Source organism: Muntiacus reevesi, chromosome 18 (assembly GCF_963930625.1).
Source record: "Muntiacus reevesi chromosome 18, mMunRee1.1, whole genome shotgun sequence".
NCBI classification, from domain to species: Eukaryota; Metazoa; Chordata; class Mammalia; order Artiodactyla; family Cervidae; genus Muntiacus; species Muntiacus reevesi.
Genome location: NC_089266.1, coordinates 12,271,785 through 12,294,734, shown reverse-complemented (window position 1 = coordinate 12,294,734; position 22,950 = coordinate 12,271,785). Strand labels below are relative to the sequence as shown.

General features: G+C 49.7%; 1 protein-coding gene across 2 annotated transcripts in view; it reads left to right on the top strand.

Moving 5' to 3' along the window:
* CCDC57 (coiled-coil domain containing 57) overlaps window positions 1-22,950 on the top strand; it is a 116,480-nt gene that overhangs the window by 25,037 nt on the left and 68,493 nt on the right. The window contains exons 4-12 of one of the 2 annotated variants that reach the window (XM_065910074.1): window positions 4,307-4,408; window positions 5,766-5,923; window positions 6,075-6,149; window positions 7,499-7,699; window positions 13,270-13,428; window positions 15,928-16,090; window positions 16,494-16,628; window positions 20,191-20,413; window positions 21,048-21,197. In XM_065910074.1, coding sequence (XP_065766146.1) covers window positions 4,307-4,408; window positions 5,766-5,923; window positions 6,075-6,149; window positions 7,499-7,699; window positions 13,270-13,428; window positions 15,928-16,090; window positions 16,494-16,628; window positions 20,191-20,413; window positions 21,048-21,197 — 1,366 coding nt within the window. The remainder of the gene's footprint in view (window positions 1-4,306; window positions 4,409-5,765; window positions 5,924-6,074; window positions 6,150-7,498; window positions 7,700-13,269; window positions 13,429-15,927; window positions 16,091-16,493; window positions 16,629-20,190; window positions 20,414-21,047; window positions 21,198-22,950) is intronic. The other variant, XM_065910076.1, reaches the window with a different exon arrangement.

Genomic DNA, 22,950 nt, shown 5'->3' with positions numbered 1-22,950 from the left:
TTTAAAAAAATGTATATTTTCAATTGTACCATGCAGTGTCTCTGAGGCCCCCAGCCTCAACTTTCAAAGGAGGGGAGGGAGCCTGCCATGCATTTATCGCAGGGAGGAGGCAGAGACGCACCCGTTCTTGCCTGGATGCTCTGGCTGGGCTCAGCCTCCCTTGACCCTTTCCTTCTGGTAACTGGGTCTGCCAGCTCTCTTCAAAAGCAGGGCCCTCATTACTTGGTCAGAAACCTGGAATCAGGCTATTGTGCTGTGCTCACGCACTGTGCTTTCCACGTGCTGTGCTGGGCGGGCTCAGCCTGTCCTCACAGCTCCTCCATGGGCTGGGCCTCCTGTCTGCCCCCTCATGTTAACCTGTGCTCACCCTGACAAGTGTCAGGTAAAGTCACTATGAGGTTTTAGGGCAGGAGAGATGGTTAGAGTCAGACTAACTCCAGGACACGCATTTCAGTTTGACTTTGACCCTCGCTGTGATTTCTGTGTCTATATCCAGACCTCCTATTCAAAGGCTACATCAGGCCATGTGTGTCTGCTCTCCTGACACCACTGGAGACAGGACTGTAAAGGACTAAGGACAGTGAGAACCCATAGCAGTGGCGGGAGCAGGAGAAGGGCCTCAGCGCTCGGACGAGCCTGTGCCTTCCCCGGGGGGAAAGCAGTGGGAGGAGACCTGTGGGAGACGCATCCCGTGGAGCTACAGACTCAGAGATCTTAGGCCTCAGGATGTTAAGGGCTGTGCATGTGCAGGTGGAAGTTTGTATTTGGGGCCCACGAACCCCTGCTCACATGCAGATAGAGTGCTTAGCAGCTGGAGAAGTGCCCTTCCCCAGGCTCAGCACAAGTTTCTTGAAACAAATTGAATCACTCATGGGGAGAAGGAGGGCAGCTGTGTGGACCCAGATGCCTGCTGCGTAGATCTAACCTTAAGGAGACAGCATCCTCAGTCAGCCCTGCCAAGATTCAGCCTCATTAAGCTGTCATTTTCTACAGTCCATGCAGCTATACTGTGTGCAGTTCCACAGGTTTAACGCAGGCATTTTCCCAGTAACAGCCAAGACAGAACTTCACTGCCACCCGAAGTTCTGTGTGCCTCTTTGCGGTCAGGGAGCAGCGCCCCCGGCCCTGGCCCCACCAGCTTGCTGCCTTCCACTTGCAGTGAGAACTGGCTTTTCAGGGAGGCCTGTGAGAACGGAGCCTCGAGCTGTTCCCCTTTTTTGTCTGGCTTCTCTCTCGCTATGACGTGTCTGAGGCGCATGGATGTCCTGCGGTTGGCAGCTTGTTCCTTCTCGTGTTGCATGGAGGTGCCAGTATGTTTGCGTTCTCTGTCAGCTCACGCTTCGGACACTTGGGTCTTTTCCAGTTTGGGGCCAGTTTGAATAAGGCTGCTGTGAGCATTCTTGGCTGTCTTTGAATGGACACAGGCTCCACGACCAGGAGTGCGATTTCTGAGACATGTACTACGGCTCTGTCTAACTTTTTGAGAAACTGCTGAGGTGTCCTTTAGGATGGCTATAGGGTCACATCCCACCAGCTGCAGATTAGAGTTCTAGTCACTTCCCATCCTTGCTCGCACTTAATGTTGTTAGTCTTTTCCTTTTAAGTAGTCTAGTGGGTGTGTAGTTGGGGATTAAATGCGATTATCCTTGATGATCAGAGTTTAAGTATCTATTAACGTGCTTATTGGCCATTCATATATCCTTGTAAAGTGTCTGTTCAGCTTTTTTGTACTTAAAAAAAATTGAGTTGTCTTCCTGTTATTGATTTGTGAGTTCTTCATGTGTACTCCAGAAATAAGTCCTTAAGTATATATTTTTTTGAATATTTTCTCCCATTCTGTGCCTTACCTTTTCCTTTTTGTAAGTCTTAATTTCAACATCTAGTGAACTATTTATTGCCTCATTCCTGAGTGTGTGTGTGTGTGAAGTCGCTCAGTTGTGTCCAATTCTTTGCAACCCCATGGACTGTAGCCCACTAGGCTCCTCTGTCCATGGGATTCTCCAGACAAGAATACTGGAGTGGGTTGCCATTTCCTTCTCCAGGGGATCTTCCCAACCCAGGGATTGAACCCGGGTCTCCTACATTGCAGGCAGACGCTTTATCCTCTGAGCCACCAGGGAAGCCCCATTCCTGAGTAGGAGTGTGTAACAGAGGCAGGATTACAAGACAGAGAAATGGCAGCAACCCAAGAAGAGGCCCAGAGGAATAGGGAAGGTTATTCCTGAGACAGTGATCCTGAAACCCACCATTGTGTGATCAGTTCAGGTGTGGGGCAGCAGGGTGGGCCCTGTGGACCCACATGTGCTAGATTACCCGTGTGCGGTGTCTGGTTGTCCGTGTTGGGCTAGTTGTCTGCACGGATGGCTCTGGTACTATGGCCTCCTAGGCCCCATAGGCGGTGCCAGTGATACTGCAACTCGCATCAGCCTGGTCCCGGAGGATGGGTCAGGAGAATAGCTGCCTTCCTGCTCCTGGGGCAGAGGCCTGCTATTTCCCTCCTCCCCATAGGGCTCTTCCTTTGTCCCTCCCCTGAGGTGAGAGTGAGCCTGCAGGGGGAACTGGGGGGGTGGCGGGGAGGGAGGGGAATGGGCTGGACAGGACCGGCCATTCATCCCATTGCGTCTTCACTTTCAGTGCCTCAAGGCGCGTTCTGGGGGCTTCCTGTGATCAGTGCCCCCAGGAATGTGCTTTGCATCCATAACTCAGGATGCTAGGAGGAAGGGCCAATCAGAACAAGAAAGAATTTTGACAGTTACAAGTACATATAAAGAAATAAATTCAGAAGATAGAAAAAAAGACACAGAAGGTGCAGCAGAAAATTTAAGAGACATGGAAGATAAGTCCAGGATTCATCTAACAATATAAACTTCAGAAACATACAGCAAAGAACGGGAAGGGATCAGATTGTCAAGTAAATGGTGCAGTTGCTTCTCAGGGTGAGGACTTCAGATTAAATCCCCTCCCACCCTGAGCCATGAATGAAAAAGTGTCAGAGAAACAAAGAGGAGATGCTACAAACGTCCAGAAAACCTATAAGGCAGAGCCTGGCCCCAGCTCCTCTACCACGGCTTGGGAAAGACTTGAAAAGGTCTTCAGCTCTGTGGGGCAGCAATGTCAGGCCAGAGCCCTAGAGTGTGAGGGTGTGGGTGCCTCAAGCTAGACAACAGCCTCTCAGGAGGTTACTGCAGTGTAACTACTGAGCGAGCTCTGAGCAGCACCTGTGGGTCAGGGCTGAGGGCGCAACCTTTAGCTGCCTCTGTTTCCCTTCTGAGTTTAGAACTTTGAGAACCAAGAGATGGAGGGAGCGGAGAAGGATGCTGGGAGAAGGAGGGCCAGAGCTGGGCGGGCTCCCTGGATCCCCAGGACGGGGTGGCTCCAGTCACAGGGCCCAGCTGGCAGCCTCACACGGAGCCCATGAGCCTGAACGATGTGGGGCAGGGGGTGGCTCCCGCTCCCACAACTGGGAGAAGGCCCACTGGGGCCAGGGATCCCAGGACTCTCACCCTGATGCAAGCTCTTGAGGCGGGGAGGGGGCTCCTTTCCTGCAAGAGTACATGGAGAGAAGGGGAGAGGGCATCGAGGGATCCTGGGGACCGCCTGGGGAGCTGTGAAGGGCAGGCCTGGATACCAGCTGTGGGGCAGCCCAGGGAGAGGAACTCCAGGAGGGGAAAGAATCATACCGTGGGGTGTGTCCTGGGAAGCAGATACCACTCGGGAAACAAGAGAGAACCAGAGAAGTGGTGGGGGAGGGGAATTGAAAACTCAGAAAAACGATGAGGTGGGAACCGTCATAATTGTTCACTGTTGGGTGTTCAGTGAATCACTAGTATAATAATATAGGGACTTTTGGATTCAGCCCGTGAGTGAGGCATTCACAGAGCCGGGGGGTGGAGCCATGACCCTGGGTTGGGGAGTGGGGTGGGGCTGCTCAGGAACCTGGCAGGTAGCATGGAGAACTGATGGGGAAGAATGGCATTTTTTTGCAGATATAGACAGAACCAACAGCTTAACTGCTAGGAGGGGTAGTTCTGGGTTCACGGGCCTCTGCTAACCTTTCCTTTGGGTTTGCTAGCTGCTCTATCTGGGAAGAGCAAAACCCCACAGGATCACGGAGAAAACAGACAAACCCACGCCCGGGGTGAAAACACAGGCTGTGCGATGCCCTTCATCGGGTATTGCAGGTCCCAGTCCCACCGTTGACCACATCCTCCACGAGGCCCTCTGCGGCCCTCCCACCCTCGGCGAGCCTGTGGGCCTCTGCCGGCCCCACTGTGCTCCTTTCACCATCAGCCCTTTTCTGTTTCAGGAGCTGCTCCAGGAGTTTGAGTCTGAATTGCAGAAGCGGGAGCATGAGTTCCGCCTGCGGGCTGACAGCATGAGCAGTGTTGTCCTGGCACATGAACTCAAGGTAGCAGGCACCCTCGGACTGTGATTGTTTCCTCGGAATAAGTGAGAAGCCCCTGGCGAGTTAGGGTTCACACCAAGGCCTCCCCCTTTGTACATGGGCTGGGGTCTCTACCATGCAGGTGACGTGCTTGCCACCATGCCCGCCAGGGCCCTAGTCAGGATTGATGGCCACTCTGCCCAGCAGGAGGACCACTGGTGCCACCAGTCTGAGTCTGGTTACTCTGACTTTGAGAAAGGGCCTCCCCCAGGAGAAATCACCATCCCGCAAACCCTGTCCTTGGCCTGTAATCCAGTGACACCTCGGAAGGGGCCTGTGAGGAGGTGTCACTCGCCTCCTGTTTTCAGAAGGAGGCCTATCTGCTGTTGGTGCTCCCAGCTGTGGTGCTGGCTGCCGTCCACGAGCATGGCTTCTCTAAAGCACTGACCTGGCCAGGGCACGTGTGAGGAGCACACGCACCTGGCCTTTAGCACCAAGACCAGCCGGGAGGGGAGAGGGAGGTGTGTGGGAGACAGAGGAGCAGGGCTGACGTCTGGCCCAGTCCTGCCACCCCAGCTCGTCACACCTAGGCAGCGTCCAGCCAGGTGGATGGGTGCTTGCCCTAGTGATCATCATGGTGCCTCCTCCAGGCTGCCAGCCTCCCACAGGGCTACAGTCCAAGGGGTAGTGCTCTCTCTGACTTCCCCCTGGAAGAATGCTGTCCCTGTCACCCAGGACCAGCAGGACTATGAGGCTGGGGCTGCCACAAGGTGACCCCCATGAGGCCTCTTTGGGGACTTCTGAGCACCAGGGGACAGAAGACAAGCAGGACATGTGGGGCTAACCTATGCTTCACAGTGGAGTGGGCACTCCTGTGGAGAAGAGAGGGGAAAAGTGGGCCAGGGCATGCCCCACTCCCACCTCTAGCTGCCGTGAGACAGTTGTGGTCCCCTGAACACCTGTCCCTGGAGGGCCTCACAGCTTGTACACAGGTTATACACAAATTTGGGAACAGCAGTACCATCACCTCTACGTTATAGTCAAAGAAGCCAAGGCCCCAGAGAAGCTATTTAACAATTGAGCATGTGGCTGGGATTTGAGTGTGATCACTCAGCAAGGGACCCACGTACTTAAAACCTCCACCTGCCTCTGTGATTCCAGTATCCAGATCATGGCCTAGTTGGGTTGCTGGGGTACGACTTGGATTCACACGGGGGTCTGCTCTCGAGGCTGTGAGAGCGTGTGAGGAGATTCTCACTGTTTTGTTGCTTCTCAAATTCCAGTCTTTCTTCTCTCCGTGTTCTGATAAGATGGTAACACTTAACTCTTAACACCTCTGTTTGTTCCACTTACATCCTCATTTTGAATCCTCTTTTCGAAGATTAAACTGCTGAACAAAGAGCTCGAGGCCCTGAGAGAGGCTGGGGCGAAGGCTGCCGAGTCCCTGCAGGGCGCTGAGGTGGCGAACGCGGAGCTGGAAGACAGGCTGCAGCGAAGAGACTGGGAGCTCCGAGACCTGGTGGCTGTGAAGGATGCCCGGTGCAGAGCCTCCCCGCCTCCCTGTGGGTGGACGTGGCCGACCGGTGGTCTGGGCCCTAGCCCCGAGGCATCTTCCTTTCCCCGGTTATTCCAGGTTGGCTTTGCAGTAGCCTCTTATGTGCCTTTTCCACTAACATTTGCTTCTTCTCAGGATAAAAGACTTAGAGGGTAAACTTCACTCTATGCAGCTCACCAGGAAAAAAGAAGAGGAGACATTTCGGAGGAAGTGAGTGTTTTCTGCCTCCAGTGTCAGTGTAGGGATAATGTTCCCCGACCACCTTGGAGGCAAAGCCTCTTCTGTGGAACGTCAGTAGGGTCAGGCCTGCTCTTCCAGGATCGCCCCTCACTTTTCAGTTCTAATGAGCATATTTGTGTGTGTGTGGAAGAATATCACCAAAACACTGAGAATTACAGGACACGCATGGTGAAATAACTTGCTGAAAGCCGTCCAGGTTGACACCTTAGTGCTAATATACTTGACCCATTGACACAAGTCACAGGAGTGGGGTGCACACAGATGTTCTCTATCGTCACACTGCATGGTTCTGCAGAGTCATGTGCAGCCCAGATGGCGTTATTTATTTAGTCAAGGTGACAGGGAACCTGTGTTCCCTGTTGTGAGCAGTGGTGTTTGTGCCCTGGAGTCTTGGTGTTTGCCTCTTGAAAATAACTAATGATCACAGGATGATGCATTCAGAGGTAACTCCTTCCCTTCACTAGTTGTCATGATCAAACACTTCTTGTGATTTGGTGAAAAAGAAAGGTGTATCTTATCAGAAACTAACAGGTACAGCAACTGCTATGTATATATTTTTTTGCTACTAGAAGGTGGAAAATACTGAACAGTTTGCAAGATGAGTAAGGTGAGGACTGATCATAATTGGAATGAAAAGTACATCACATGACTTGATTAAATAAGGCTTAACCATCTCACTGAACAATGCCGATGAAATCTGAAGAGAATGCTGTAGAATTATATTTCTTAGGGCTTTTTACTTTTCACTGAAGCCAAATAGAATAAAAGCATAAAAAGTCATAGGTGTCATGTCGGCATAGTGTTGCATGTCAGCAATTCCCAGTGTATTTTCAAGACGAATATCTGTTCCATTGACAGAGTTTCGATAGGTTTGGCATCTCTGACCAAGACAGACATGCAGCCTGCCTCCCAAGGCCCCCAGTTCTTGGAGGTCTCCGATTCTGGGTTGAAAGCAGCTCAGCAGTTGGGGTAGCTGTGAAGGGAGGGCAGTTTGCACCTGCATTCTTCTTCCCTAGTCAGTGGGGCTTCTGCTGGTGGTGCTTTGCTGAAACACCTGTTCTGGGTTCTTTTTCCCAAGACATAAATATCTGCTTGAGTCTCTTTTTCCCAAGGACTGTGAGCTTGGCAGGGAGGGGGGCCAGTGTCTGAAAATCTCTTAGTCAGTGGTTCCTCATGAGGAGTGAGGAGCAGAGAGAAGCAGGCAAAAGTGCCCTCCAGAAGGACATGTATGCAGCCCTCCGGCAGGATGAGGAAGATTCTGGGCTAGGGAGTCCAGAACGGGGTCCATGTGAGCTGTTGGGGACCTTCCTGTGTTTCAGGCATGAGGAGCTGGACCACCTGGCCAGGGAAAGGGACGCTGTGCTGATGGCAGCAAAGAGCGCCCACATGGAGCAGCTACAGGCAGCAGACGCCAGGGCCCTGGAGCTGCAGGCGCGATGTGAGAACCTCGAAGTTCAGCTCCGCAGGGCCGAGTGGAAGCAGGTGGATGCCACCAAGGAGAAGGACGCCACCATTGACAAGTGAGCCCGGGCCAAGGGCCTGGCTGCCTAGTTACGTGTTTCAGATGAAGGGAAGTGGGCACTGGGTGTTGGGAGTCATTTTCGCAGCTCTCCCGTCTCTTTCCTTAACCATTCTCTTTCCTTTTGTTTCATTTGAAAGTGTGTGTGGACATATGTATGAATGTCGCATTTATTTGTTTATGATAAAATACACATAGCAAGAAATTTACCATCTTGGCCATTTTTAAGTTCAGCAGCTTTAAGCACATTCACGCTGTTGAGCAACCAACCCTTTTCTTTGTAAAACTAAAACTGTGCCTCTTCAATAATGATTCCCTATCCCCCTCTCCCAGCCCCTGGCACCCCCCATCCCACCGCCCATCTCTGTGAATCTGACTGCCCTAAGGGCCTCACACGAGTGGAATCCCTCAGTGTCTGTCCTTCTCTGGCTGACTTATTCCACTCAGCGTGATGGTTTCAGGGTTCATCCATGTTGTTGTAGCATGCGTCAGAATGTTCCTCCTCTTTAAGGCTGAGTAATTTCACATTGCTTGTATACAGCTACCTTTTGTTTATCAGTTCATTCGTTGATGGCGATTTTGGGTGTTTCCACCTTTTAGCTGCTGTGACTAGTGCTTCTATGACTGTGGCTGAGCAAATATCTGCTCAGGTCTCTTTTCAGTTCTTTTGGGTGTGTCCCCAGAAGTGGAGGTGCTAGATATAACTTTTTGAGGAACTGTGTTCCACAGTGATTGCACCATTTTTCACAAGGGTTCCAGTTTCTCCATAAACTAGATTCTTCTTATCGGTTTTTTTTTTAATTAAAAATTCTTTTTGGACTTCCCTGGTGGTACAGTGGATAAGAATCCGCCTGCCAATACTGGGGACGTGGGTCTGATACCTGGTCCAGGGAGATTCCACATGCCGAGGAGCAACTAAGCCCCCACGCCACAACTACTGAGCCCTTGCTCTAGAACCTTCAAACCACAACTACTGAGCCTGCCTGCTGCAACTGCTGAAGCCCGTGCACCTAGAGACCGTGCTCCCACAGCAAGAGAAGCCACCGCAATAAGAAGCCTGTACACCACAACTGGAGAGTAGCCCCTGCCCTCCCCAACTGGAGGAAACCCGAACACAGCAATGAAGACCCAGCACAACCAAAAATAAAATTTTAAAAATTTTTATTTAAACTATTTATTTTTTTGGCCATGCCATATGGCTTGCAGGATCTTAGTTCTCCAACCAGAGATTGAACCCAAGCCCTTGGCAGTGAAACCACAGAGTCCTAACCACCAGACTGCCGGGGAATTCCAAACGAACTTCTTTTCAAACCCAGTTTTCTTTCTGACATCTCGGCCAGGCTGTACACAACCACTCTATCCCACTCTGCTTGGTGTCTCTGAAGGAGCATTGTAACTGAAGCAGTAACTGAACTCAGCCTCTTGGCAAACAATAAGGAAGTGATCTTCAGAGAAGCTGTGTTTACAGAAGATGATTAAGATAAATAAGTCATTTGCGATGCCTGCTGTTTAGCAACTGGCTTTTCCCCTTTGCTTGGGAAATATTTCTCTCTTTCTTGCAGAGAATTCTCTGCCAAGTTATATTTCTACTGAAGGGGAAAATGGTAAACTATAAAATACCAGGAAGTCAAAGCTTACTCAGGATAGCTTCCTTAGAGTCACGCGTTTTATTGTTTGATCTGTTAAACCTAGCCAGCAATAGCTGGAGGGGTGAGGCGGCTCAGTCTCAAGGGTGTGTGTCTCCCAAGCTACTCTTTGTTTGGTTTGGATAGGCTCTCCCGGGGCCCTTCTCACAGATGGTGACTCAGAGCCCAGAGTCTGGGTGCACAGGCCCTCCTGTGGCGAGGCCCCTTCCTCTTCTCTCTCCTCTTGGTGGGTCCACCGTCATGTTCCTTCCTGCTTCCCCACTGGACAGTCAAGAGGCCGTGATGAGCAGCATCAGTGGGTTCCCAGGAGAAGCCTTAGTGTCTGTATCAGCGTCTTTTCCTACCAAGACGTACTCTTTACAAGTCAGCAACAAAATGGCCCACATTATGATTTTGTTGTCTCTTTGGGCCTATTTGTGCTGGTTTTCTTGTGACCATTAGTTTGTGGATAGCGGGGTAGAGAAACCATGAGCTGAGACAGTATTGTGAGAACCTTATCTGCATGTAACCATGCAGACATATAACCTATCAAAAGGAATATGGTAGGGCCAGAGGGCACTTTAACCTCCTAATATTCACAGCTCAGACGCAAAAAGAAGTAGATGAAATTAACTTCAATCCCATTTTTAACCCAGTATGGTTCTAGGTTCTAGGTTGGCTCACGGGGTAGGGGGCAGCTTTGTCACAGGCTCTTGGGCCCCCTTGATAGCTCAGTTAGTAAAGAATCCACCTGCAATGCTGGAGACCCCAGTTCAATTCCTGGGTCGGGAAGATCCCATGGAAAAGGGATAGGCTACCCACTCCACTATTCTGGGCTGGAGAATTCCATGGACTGTATACCATCTCAACATACCATCTCATCGTGTGCTTGTGTGCTCAAGTCACTTCATTCGCATCAGCCTCTGCGACACTATGGATGGTAACCTGCCAGCTCCTCTCTTCATGGGATTCTCCAGTCAAGAATACTGGACTGGGTTGCCGTGCCCACCTCCAGGGAATCTTCCAGACCCAGGGACTGAACCCACATCTCCTGCATTGGTAGGCCGGTTCTTTACCACTGCTGCCACATGGGAAAGTAATTGGTTCATCAGCTATACTGCAATACAAAAAAAAGTTTAAAGTTTGAGAAAAAAATAAGTAATCAATTTAAAAATATTAATGAAGATGGATGCCTAAACTTGCCTGAGCAAATTGTTATTGAGGTATTTCGCATTTTTTGATGCTAAATTTTAAAGGCACATCACAACTCAATTCAGACTGGCCACGTGCCTGGGCGCCCTGAATGGCCCTTGGCTCAGTGCTGGGCAGCGCTGGTCCAAATGCTGGATGGAGGCCAGGACTCGACGAGGGCAAGTTCTCTGTTCTCCAGAACACAGGCTGGCTTGTGCTGTCTTGGTCTTGGCAAAGTGGAGTGGGAACCAGGATCCCATTCATGGCCACATACAAAGCCACTGCTGTATGCAGATCTTCTTGTGAGAATTCACTAGAAATTAAGAAGAAATAAAAATATGGCTCTCAAGCTCCAGCAACTTCTCTTATAGTTGCAGAAGCCCAACACATACGGAATCATGAAGGATCAGGTCAGGGACTGTAATGGGAAGCTCAGAACAGACATCCTGCCTGATGTGTGGGGCCCAGGCAGTCGACTTCCCAGGGCTGTCAGCTGCTTCCCTTTCCCTGGGCCTCGGAGCAGAGTTGCCAGTGAGTAGGTAGAGGGGAAGGAGTGCTTTGGAATTCCAGGGCAGGCCAGGCATCTCGTGTCCTTTTGTCTTTCAGTGACACACAGAACAGAGAAGAACCTTTCATTTCCCTCTGTCATGTCAGACATTGGACACTCGAGGCTCCGGAGCTAAGTGTCTGGTGGTACACAGCCAGGGTGAAGCCCGAATTCCATGGGCACCCTGCCTGCTATACATACTGCCTCGTGTGGTCTTGGTTCTAGGTTGGCTCACGGGGTAGGGGGCAGCTTTGTCACAGGCTCTTGGGCCCCCTTGATAGCTCAGTTAGTAAAGAATCCACCTGCAATGCCAGAGACCCCAGTTCAATTCCTGGGTCGGGAAGATCCCATGGAAAAGGAATAGGCTACCCACTCCAGTATTCTGGGCTGGAGAATTCCATGGACTGTATAGCCCATGGGGTTGCAAAGAGTTGGACATGACTGAGTGACTTTCACTTCACTTCACCTGGGCCCCCACCTGCTACTTTTATCACCCCAGCAACTACATGGGACCAGAGCAGGCACTGCCCCAGAAGGAGTACAGGGTGGACCCAGAGAGGAGCAGCTGCAGCCCCTGTTCCGACACCAGCGCCCTATCTGAGCTGGACGTGTTCTCAAGTTTCCAACGTTTTGCAGCCCCCTGTGTTACTAGGATGAGCTGGTTTATTTTAGGTAAGAAGTCAGTATGAATCTGGATGTACTAGAAGTAATTTGTTTAAATCATACTAAGAAAAATGACTTTTTCCAATTACTAAGAATAACACTGGAAATCTCACACTTGAAAGGTCTGAATCCTTTGAGAATGTGACACTTTTATTACATACTATATCTAGGCAGGTTCAAAGAGGGTGCCTTTTCCTAAGTTAGCAATAGAGCTGAAGAATCCTAATGCTTTACCGAGCAGCATGGCTTTCCTTTGGGCTGTGGGGTTTTGTACATTTCCCCGTACCTATTCTTCATTCCCACTTTGGTCTTTAAAGGGTTCTCCCAAATGAGTTTCACTGCAGTCCTTTATGAACAGAGAACTCTGCTACTCAGAGTGATGATAATCCTGGCTTGACCAGGACTGAGGTTGTGGGACCCCCCCCAAACCCGCCTCTGCCCGCTGCAGTGGGCTTTGCCTGTGAGCAGAGAGCCCTACCCAGCCACCGCATGTCTGTGCCAGGCACGCAAGGGCACTGGGATGCCCGAGAGAGTGGAGAGCACAGGGCTCCTCAGGCAGGAGCTCCTAGGCCTGGGGGTCCCAGGGCCAGGGTAGGAAGAGCAGAGCAGAGCCATCTCGTTCCTGTGCGGTCGCCTGACCCTTTGCCAAGGGCATTTTAACCAACACACCAGCCTCGACGTTGAGGCCTGTTTAAGCTGAAATGTTGAAAGAAGTTTCCCATGAGGGCAGCTGCTCCTTTCTCCTTCGTGTCTCTGCCCCTGTTTGGATGGAGCTTTTCTAAGTCTCAAGGCAACTGCAGTCAGGACTTTGGTCTAAGACCTTGTAGACTGATGGCCATCTGCCTTCCCACGGCTTGTCCAGCTCTGTGCCACAATCCGTAGCCCACCCACGGGCCTGTGGCTCTGGACAGTGGCCAGTGATGACCATAGATTTTTACCCCACAGCACGCTGAATGCAGCTAAGGAGGGAAATAGGCCGGAGCCGCAAACAGGATGACTACCCTGCAAGCTTTGTGTGGTTAATATTGTGGCTACTCTAGTCAATATCTTCAGATGTTTTTCTGAAGTTTTGCTTCTTGGGAGATTTATCAAATTTTTCGAGATTCTACCAATGAATGTACAACCTTATCTTACTATTCAGTTTGGAGCTACTTGTTGAATGTCTCTGTGTGGAGTGGCTGTGCTAGGCCTGGCTACGGGTGCCCAGGTGTGTCAGGTGGTGCTGTCTCAGGATCTCTGGCTCCAAGAGACGTCTCCTGGCCCCTGCTTCCCCACACACTTGGTGTGGGCTTGGCGTGCTACAGGCGTTAGTCAGTGCCTGTGCCGGTGGGAGGGATGGGTGGATATTTCTTCTTGGGTAGAACCATTTCTTAATCTAGGCAGAGAAGTCTGTGCCCTGATGTATGTAGAAGAGACCTTGATCTGCAGCATTTCCTCTGAGGACTGCGTGCGTGTGTGCATGTGTGTGTGTGTGTGTGTGTGTTGTAAAAGAGAGCTTGGGTGAGAACCACGCCCACATTCACGTCATTTCCCTTCTTGGTTTAGACTTCGGGAAGATGCATCAGCTCTAAAATCTGGCTGGGATGCCCAGATTGCTCAGCTATCCAAGGAGATGATCTCCAAAGATCTTCAGGTTCAGTCACTGCAGGAGGAGGAGATGAAACTGAAGGCACAGCTGGCCAGATGCCAGCAGGATATTGGAAGGTATGTGTGATGGAGGAAGGGGGCGAAGATGGGGGCGTCAGGGCGGGTGGTCAGAGGCGGGCTTTCCCACGGAGCACAGTCCCCGGTCTGCACCAGGGCTGTAAAAGGGTGTGTGCTGTTTCGTCCCCTGTCAGGAATCATCTCTGAGTACTGATTTGTTCTAGTGTCTCAGTGTCTTTTCCGATCAGCCAGAATGAACACTTGAGTAAAGGTAATACTCTCTTTCCTAAGGAATCGTTGAAATATAATAAATGTACCCGTTTTAACTGTACAGTTGATGAATCTTGACAAATATATACTTAAGTTTGTGGTACAACCACCAATGCCATCAGGATATAAAACCCTTCCATCGCCCAAAGTCCCCTCACTCCCTGGCACCCTGTGGACTGCTCTCTGCCGCTATGGGTTTCTCCTGTTCCGGAATTTCATCTGCATAGAATCCTACAGTTTATACTTTTTTTTTTTTTCAGTTTATACTCTTTTGTGTCTGGTTTCTTTGGATATTTATTTAAATATTCAGATTTTCTATTTTCTATTTTGTGCATGTGTCGCTTGGTAATTTGTGTCTTTCAATGAGTTTGTTCATTTCATCTAATTGTTGACTTTACTGACATGAAATTGTTTTTAGTATTTCTTTACTGTCTCTCTAATGTGTGTAAAGTCTGTAACAATGTCCTCTCCCCTTCTTGATATTGATGATACGTATTTTATCTTTTCTTCTCGTCAGTCTACCTAGAGATTTATCTATTTTAGAGATCTTTCCAAAGAGCCAGCATTTGGTTTCTTTGACTTTTTTCAGTGGCTTTTCTGTTTTCAATTTCAGTATCTATTGTTATCATTATTATTGCCTTTCTTCTGTTTTCTTTGCTTTAATTTGATGTTCTTTTGCTAGCTTCTAGGACTTTCCCCACAAGGTCTCATCTGCTGGAAAGACTGTGAGGGGTTTTTTTTGCGGGGGGTTGGTATTTTTATTTATTTATTTGGCTACATCGGGTCTTAGATGCAGCATGCAGGATCTTTAGTTATGGCATATGGGATCTAGTTCCGTGAGCAGGGATCAAACCCAAGCCCCCTGCACTGGGAGCGTGGAGTCTAAGCCACATGAACCACTAGGGAAGTCCCAAGTCTGGTGAGGTTTATATTTCACACATTTTACTTTTCATTTCTCTCCTCACTGTGTTTGTGGTTGCTTTTACTCTCTGAACATATTTACAGGAGCTGATTTATGTATTTTCCTGCCACCTCTGTTGAGAGTCTGTTTCTGTGGCACAGAGGCCAGTATCCTGCTTCCTTGCACATATCACAGCTGTCCTTGGCTGTCCGATATGTGGCCACTGTGTCAGCAGACCTCTAGGTTGGTCATCTTCCTTTCATAGGCCCCTGCTGCTCAGCTGTAGTTAATTAGTTGGTTAATTAGTTAGGCCTGCAGAGCTGCTCGGAGAAGGCACTGGCGACCCACTCCAGTACTCTTGCCTGGAAAATACCATGGACGGAGGAGCCTGGTAGGCTGCAGTCCATGGGGTCGCTAAGAGTTGGACACGACTGAGGGTTTTCACTTTCACTTTTCACTTTCATGCATTGGAGAAGGAAGTGGCAACCCACTCCAGTATTCTTGATGGACACCTCCAGGGACGGGGGAGCCTGGTGGGCTGCTGTCTATGGGGTCACACAGAGTTGGACATGACTGACATGACAGCAGCAGCAGCAGCAGCAGAGCAGCTTGATCATTGAAGGCTTGCTTTAAGTCTTTGTTATGGTAACTCTAGGGTCTCTTTGTGACTCAGTGGTAAAGAAGCCACCTGCCAAAGCAAGAGACATGGGTTCAGTCCCTCCAGTCAGATCCTTGGAGAAAGATATGGCAGCCCACTCCAGAATTCTTGTCTGGAGAATCCCATAATCCCATGGACAGAGGAGCCTGGCAGGCTTCTCTGTCCATGGGGCCACAAAGAGTCAGACATGACTGAGCACACATGCACATAAGGTCTCTTCACTAGGGCCAGTCTAGCCCTGTTGCTACATGTCACCCCAGGGTCTCCACTGGGTGCCCTGGATATCCTCTGATGATTCCTTAGGACACTGTGCTGACTGGCAGAGCCTACCAGTTCCTCCTACTTTCGTGGTTCTTTCCTCCCTCCATTCTGATCTCTCCCGACCCCCAGTAGATGGACGCTGAGTTATGTTTGACCTTTCAGCTTACTGTTGACCCTAAAACTCTGTGTCCTCTGCTGGGAACCCTCCTGCACTTCTCTAGTGCAGCTATTTTCTTGTTTGTCTGAGTTTGGCTTTCTTCCTGTCTCTTATTGAGTTTGACCTCCTCTCCTACAGTGCTGAGTTTCTCAGGACTGGGGGACCCAGCCACCTGCTCCCCTCTGAACCTGGGCCTGTGTGAAGGTGTCGGCTGAGCCAGGGGACCCAGGAGGGATGCCTCCCATCTCAGCTACATCTCAGCCCAAAGGAACCTCAGGACAATGTTAATGTTGGCACTTTTTATCCCCACAGGTACAAACAGCAGCTGTCTCTAGCAGTAGAGAGGGAGCAGAGCCTGGAGCGTGACAAGGTGCAGCTAGAGCTGGACTGGCAGCGCCGCTGCGAGGGTGTCGAGCGGGAGCAGTACCAGCAGGCTGAGGACTTGATTCAGGGCCTGACAGCGGCCAGAGATCAGGTCTGCATTCCCCTGGGCTGTCTGACCTCTTTCTGCAGAAGGAAGGGCTGGGAACGTCCACTGCAGCATGGAATCAGCTTGGGCCCTCACCAAGTTATCCTTTGCACTTGAAAGCACTCAGCCTCACTGAGCAGTTTGGTTTATAACAGTAGGACTTGCACTGATGAGTCCCTGCCCGCAGCCTTTCTCTAATGGCCAGGCAGCTGTGTCTGGAGCTGGCTGCATAGGTGGCCCCAGCATTTGCTGTGCTCCTCTGACTCTGACGGCCACATCTTTCCTGGGTTTTCTCACCCTCATGTCTGCTGTCTGCTTCCCAGCAGGGTAAGGAGCTGGTCTGGACCTTGAAAGTGGCACCGCTCCCTTCTGATCCTCCCAAGATAAACTGAGTCTGCGTTTTCCCCAGGTTGCTGCCAAGCTCCAGGAGACAGAGCGGCGGCTATGTGACCGAGAGGTGGTGCTGAAGGCCGTGACCCGAGAGAGAGACCAGGCCCTGCAGGCTCTGCGGACACATGGGCTGCTCCCTGAGGAGGAGGCACAGGTGCGGGGCCGCCCTCCTTCTCAGTCTCCCTTGCAGCTCTTCCTCCCGGGCCCCTCGGAGATACCCGTTCCCCCAGCCAGAGGGAAAACACACCAAATAGCATCAGCACTGAAGGGAGATCTTTTCACCCATGTTTCCTTTAAGATGACTGTTCACACAAGGTGAGGCCAGGGTTCAACCAGCTAATGGTAATCTGCACTCAATCTTCTTTGTGTCTTTAGTATCTGAAATATCAAAAAACCTCAAATTCAGATATTGTACCATGGCAGACGGTAACACAGAGAACCAAAAGGTTAGAGCTTTATCCCAAAATACGCTTCTTCACATGTGGTGACTGAGCCATTCCATATATGACGATGGCTGTTCCTCTTATAAAGCACGGACTCCCTTGCTGCTGTGTGCCAGCCAGAGCCTGACACTGACTATGGGACCACCCCAGATTGAATGGTGGCCCCGAAAGGCGTATTCTAGTCCCAATGCCTCAGGTTGCAACCTTCCTTGGAAATAGGGTCTTTATGGATGTGATTAGTTAAGATGGATGATTAATTAAGGTCACATGGGAGTATCCCAGCAGGACATGCTTAGGCCTGATGCCCTAGGGGTTAAGTTCCGGAAGGTGTGTCTGTTAACAAACCTCTGGGAAGATTCACACTCAGCCAGTCGTCAGGCTTGGGAGCATTGGTGTTCCCAGGAGGAAAGGAGGGGCCAACCCTAGTCTCCAGGGTCACCTATGGTCCTGGGGGCTCATCGCTGGTGGTTTTTGCATGGGTGCCTTCTCTAGGGCTTAGAGAGAAAACAAATGCCTCTTTTTTTGTTTGTTTTTATCAATGAACCTCCCTACCCAAATTTTTCTTTTTTTATTTTACTGCCAGGCTGGCAACTACAAGAAGACATTTGTCTCCAAGCACCAGCTCAGCTGGTCAGGGAGGCCTGTCAGTGGCTGGTTGCCTTGTTAAGTGATCAGGAACCTTAGAAATGGCCGGGGGATCAGAAACATGCAGAGTGGGGGGATGTGCACCTCTGTTCTGTACAGGGGGCCCTGGAAGAAGATGAGAGGGTGTGGCAGAGCAGCACCTCAGACACCAGCGACGGTGAGCTGGCCTGGTGGTCTTAACACAGAGCTGTGGCTACCTTATCAAGCAGGGACCCGGGTTGGTGAAGGATGCTGTGCAAGTTTCTGTTGACCCAGAGGAATGAAGTCTTGAATCCTCCAGATAATAGCAAAACACCTGCGTTCCCCCTTCAGGGCCTTAATACTGTAACCAGGTTGAGGATGTGACCACCTGGTAAAGCGGTAGATGTCGGCTGGCAGGCAGCAGTTGGTGCTGAGTTCTATAGAGGTGGGCCCTTGGCAAACACTAAGTAGGAGCAGCAGGGGATCTGTCATCAGGGGAAGTCAGAGACAGAGTCTGCTCAGGGAGGAAGGCATGGTGCTTCCTGGGAAGCGGTGAGCCCACCACAGACTGCACTGCCCAGACAGGCAGCCTCTTGGCTGTGGCTTAAACATGCTGGCGCCTCGGCAAGGCCGGAGTGATCACCCCACAGAGACCCAGGCAGGCTGCTAGGGCAAACAGCCACAGCCACAGGGACAGAAGTTTCACCTTGGGAATGGGCTGCACTGCAACTTTGAGGTGGATCCTGTTGTTCAGGACAAGGAATTTGAGGCCGTAAGAGGGGTGGTCCCTTCCCCACAGGTTGCAGAGGGAGAATGTGAACAGTGCCGGCCAGATGCACAGCCCTGACCACTCTACTGTCTGCCTGAGTGGGAGCAGCCTAAGGCTCTGCTGCAGAGAAGGTGGCAAATGCCCCAGTGGGCACAGAGAGGGAGGTTAGGTGTTTGCAGGAGAAGGAGTGGGGCCAGAGCAGTGGCTGGAAGGAAGCCAGCAGGTGCATAGCGGAGCTAGAGGTGGCTTGAAAAGCTGGGGACTAGCGGTAACAGAAGAAAGAGCTTCACTTTGGAAATAAAAGTAATATATACCACTGTGGATATTTTACAGTTTTAGTTCACCATAGTGCTCTCTGGAATAAAGCTGGCCCAACGTTCACCCCAGCTCAACTCCTGCACGGCCGGACCTCTCGGTATGAGATCTTAGTGGGAAGTCTTCTAGGTTTCATTGGTTCTTATGAGAAGTTGGTGATTTCTTTTATTTGTCCTTCTGCAGGAATGTAATGTGCCTTTTTATCCCCCGGGGGTTTTTAAGAGATTTCCTTCATCACTGTTTTTAAGCAGTTTGACCATGATGTGCTCTCTGGTGTGACTTTCTTTGTGTTTATCTTGCTTTGAGTTTGTTGAACTTCTTGGATCTGTGGACTTAGGTTTTCATCAAATTTGAAATTTTTTTGCCAACACGTTCTGAATCCTTTTCCGTCCCCTCATTGATCTGGGTTAGTGTATGTCTGCTTCACAGTGTTGTGCAGTCATTAGAGCAGAATGGCTGTTGTTACTTGTTCTTTTGTCTTTCACTCTGTTCTTGAGTTTGGATACTTCTACTGCTCTGTGTTTATGTTCACTTAACCTTTCCTCCTGTAGTAGCTTATCTGCTCTTAATCCCATCCTATCCAGTGAATTTTTCCTTCAGACAATGTATTTTTCATCTCTATAGATGCTATTTTGTTATTTTTGATATCTTCTATTTCTGTTTTTTCATATTTTTCTTTAAATCCTGGAGTATATTTATGTGAACTGCTTTAAAGTCCTTGACTGTCACTCAGCATGATGTTTTCATGTTCCATCCATGTTGTACTGTGTGTCAAAATGTCATTCCTTTTTATGACTGTGTGGTATTTCATGATGTTAACTTTTGTTTATCTATCATCTGTTGGTGGACATTTGGATGTTTCCATTTTGGCTACTATGATTAATGCTGCTCCAAACATGTCTGCAGGTTTCTGTGTGGATCTGTGTTTTCACTTCTCTCAAGTCTGTACCCAAGAGTGGAATTGCTGGGTTATGTAATAGCTCTGTGTTTACTTTGCTGAGGAACAGCCAGACTGTTTTCCATAGCAGCTGCACGGTGTCACATCTTACATTTACAAACCACTGAGTACTTTTACCATTTACAGTGTACAAGGGTTCCATTTTCTCCACATCCTCACCAACGCTTGTTATTGTCCATCTTTTTTTATATTTATTTATGTGGCTGCACTGGGTCTTAGTTGCACCATGTGGGATCTGGTTCCCCAACCAGGGATCGAACCCAGGCCCGCTCCATCAGGAGCACAATCTTAGCCACCAAGCCCCCAGGGAAGTCTCTCTCTCTTTTTTTTTTAAATAACTGCCACTCTAACGGGTGAATGATGGGTTTTTTACTAAAAAGGAAGAGTTCCCAAATCTCCCAATAAAAATTATCTTTGAAAAACAGTGGTCTTGTCTTTATGAAACATAAAAGAAAAAGCATTTTCTGTCAACATCACCCACCTCCAGGACAGATGAGGGGCAGCAGAGACGGCGGGGCTGGAGGATGCAGGCAGACACAGACACAGCCAGCCTCAGACGCACAAAGGAATCACTGGTTCTTGGCTCTAACCATTTTCTTTTTCTTTTATTTTCTGTATTTGACAGAGGCCTCTAAGGCATCAAGAAGAGGAAATCAATAAAAGCTTTCTGTCTAGTGAGATCCAGCGGCTAAAAGAACAGAACACAAGTTTGCGAAATGTTATTGCACAAATGAGGAAAGAAATGGAAGCTCTAAGTGATCAAATTCTTCCTTCTGCCCAGTTAGGAGGGGAGACCTCACACACAAACCAACCTGACCCAAAGGCAGCAGCTGATTCTGCGGTTCCTGGTGAGCAAGGGGGAGAGGGAAGATGAGGAGTCATCTCTACTGGGTCCGTAAATAGGCTTCGCTTGGAGTGTTAAAAATGAGCATCCCCTTTATAGATTAAGTCAAAGTATGACAGCTGCTTTCCCTCCAAGAGAAAGGATCTTAAGTCATATTTTTTATGTACAATAAAAACTTTGTATTGGTTCGTGGAGGGAAAAAGGGAAGAATACACACGTGACACATTTAAAAACCAGAGACAGACTTGGACCAGGGGCTGGTTGGCACTGGGCTCTCCTGGAGTAGGCAGCAGGCCTGAGGGACCAGGCCTTTCCCCGGGGGAGCTTCCTGAGCCCCAGCGGTGGCCCCGCCTCCTACTGTTCAGGGCAGGGACTCTAAGGATGGTGAGTGGAGGGGCAGCACCTCTGATGGCTGCGCTCAGGATGGGATTGTCAAGTCTGCATCAGGTATCACAGGACTGAGGACTCCTGATCATGGGGCCCACTCAGAGAGCATGGCGAGCTGGTCTCTGGAGGGGAGGATGACACACGGACAGCATGGGACAGTCATGAGAGTTGGACAGGGGAGGGCGCGGGTGCTAGATAAAGGGTGAGAGTGTAAACGCCTGTGCCTGTGTGTTTACTGTGTTTTTTGGAAGGTTACGTTCTGGCCCTTGAAGCAGAAATGCAAAATCTAAAGCATAAATTTAAAACACTGGAGGAACAACTAGATGTGTTAGATCCTTCGAAGACGTCCTTGTCCTGTGCTTGTGCTCAACCCAGTGTGCTGGCCTCCACGGATACCACCGGTGAGAGTCCTTGTCTAGTGTTGTGTGCTCTGTCTAGTGACTTCCCAGTAACACAGCCCAAGGAGATGTTACAAGGGTGCCACCCCAGGAGCCCCACCTCCTCCTGCTGAGCCAGCCACTCTCCTGATTCCTCACCCTATGGCTGAATTTTCATATAAGTGGAATTACAAGTGTGTATTCTCGTCAGAAGTTATTTCTCCACTGATCTCCAGTAACATATTGGGCACCTACTGACCTGGGGAGTTCCTCTTTCAGTGTCCTACCATTTTGCCTTTTCATACTGCTCATGGGGTTCTCAAAGCAAGAATACTGAAGTGGTTTGCCATTCCCTTCTCCAGTGGACCACATTCTGTCAGACCTCTCCACCATGACCTGTCCGTCTTGGGTGCCCCCACACAGCATGGCTTAGTTTCATTGAGTTAGACAAGGCTGTGGTCCTGTGATCAGATTGGCTAGTTTTCTGTGATTATGGTTTTAGTGTGTCTGCCCTCTGATGCCCTCTGATGCCCTCTTGCAACACCTACTGTCTTACTTGGGTTTCTCTTACCTTGGATGTGGGGTATCTCCTCACGGCCACCCCTCCTGACCTTGAACGTGGAGTAGCTCCTCTAGGCCCTCCTGCGCCCATGCGGCTGCTGTTCCTTGGACATGGGGTTGCTCCTCTCAGCGGCCACCCCTGACCTCGGGCATGGGGTAGCTTCTCTTGGCCACTGCCCCTGACCTCAGACGTGGGGTAGCTCCTCTTGGCCACTCCTGCATCGTGGCAGCCTGGTGCTCTCAGTCGCCACCCCTGACCTTGGGAGAGGGGTAGCTCCTCTCGGCCATGCTTCTACACAGTCCGTTGCAGCCGCCACGCTTCTGCAAGCCAAAGCGAAAACAATACCAGTGTGGATGTGACTGGTGATAGAAGCAAGGTCTGATGCTGTAAAGAGCAATATTGCATAGGAACCTGGAATGTTAGGTCCATGAATCAAGGCAAATTGGAAGTGGTCAAACATGAGATGGCAAGAGTGAATGTCGACATTCTAGGAATCAGCGAACTAAAATAGACTGGAACTAAAATAGACTCAGATGATCATTATATCTACTACTGTGGGCAGGAATCCCTTAGAAGAAATGGAGTAGTCATCATGGTCAACAAAAGAGTCCAAAATGCAGTACTTGGATGCAATCTCAAAAACGACAGATGATCTCTGTTCGTTTCCAAGGCAAACTATTCAATATCACAGTAATCCAAGCTTATGCGCCAACCAGTAATGCTGAAGAAGCTGAAGTTGAATGGTTCTGTGAAGACCTACAAGACTTTTTAGAACTAACACCCAAAAAAGATGTCCTTTTCATTATAGGGGACTGGAATGCAAAAGTAGGAAGTCAAGAAACACCTGGAGTAACAGGCAAATTTGGCCTTGGAGTACGGAATGAAGCAGGGCAAAGGCTAATAGAGTTCTACCAAGAGAATGCACTGGTCATAGCAAACACCCTCTTCCAACAACACAAGAGAAGACTCTACACATGGACATCACCAGATGGTCAACACTGAAATCAGATTGATTATATTCTTTGCAGCCAAAGATGGAGAAGCTCTATACAGTCAGCAAAAACAAGACCGGGAGCCGACTGTGGCTCAGATCATGAACTCCTTATTGCCAAAGTCAGACTTAAATTGAAGAAAGTGGGGAAAACCACTAGACCATTCAGGTATGACCTAAATCAAATCCCTTATGACTATACAGTGGAAGTGAGAAATAGATTT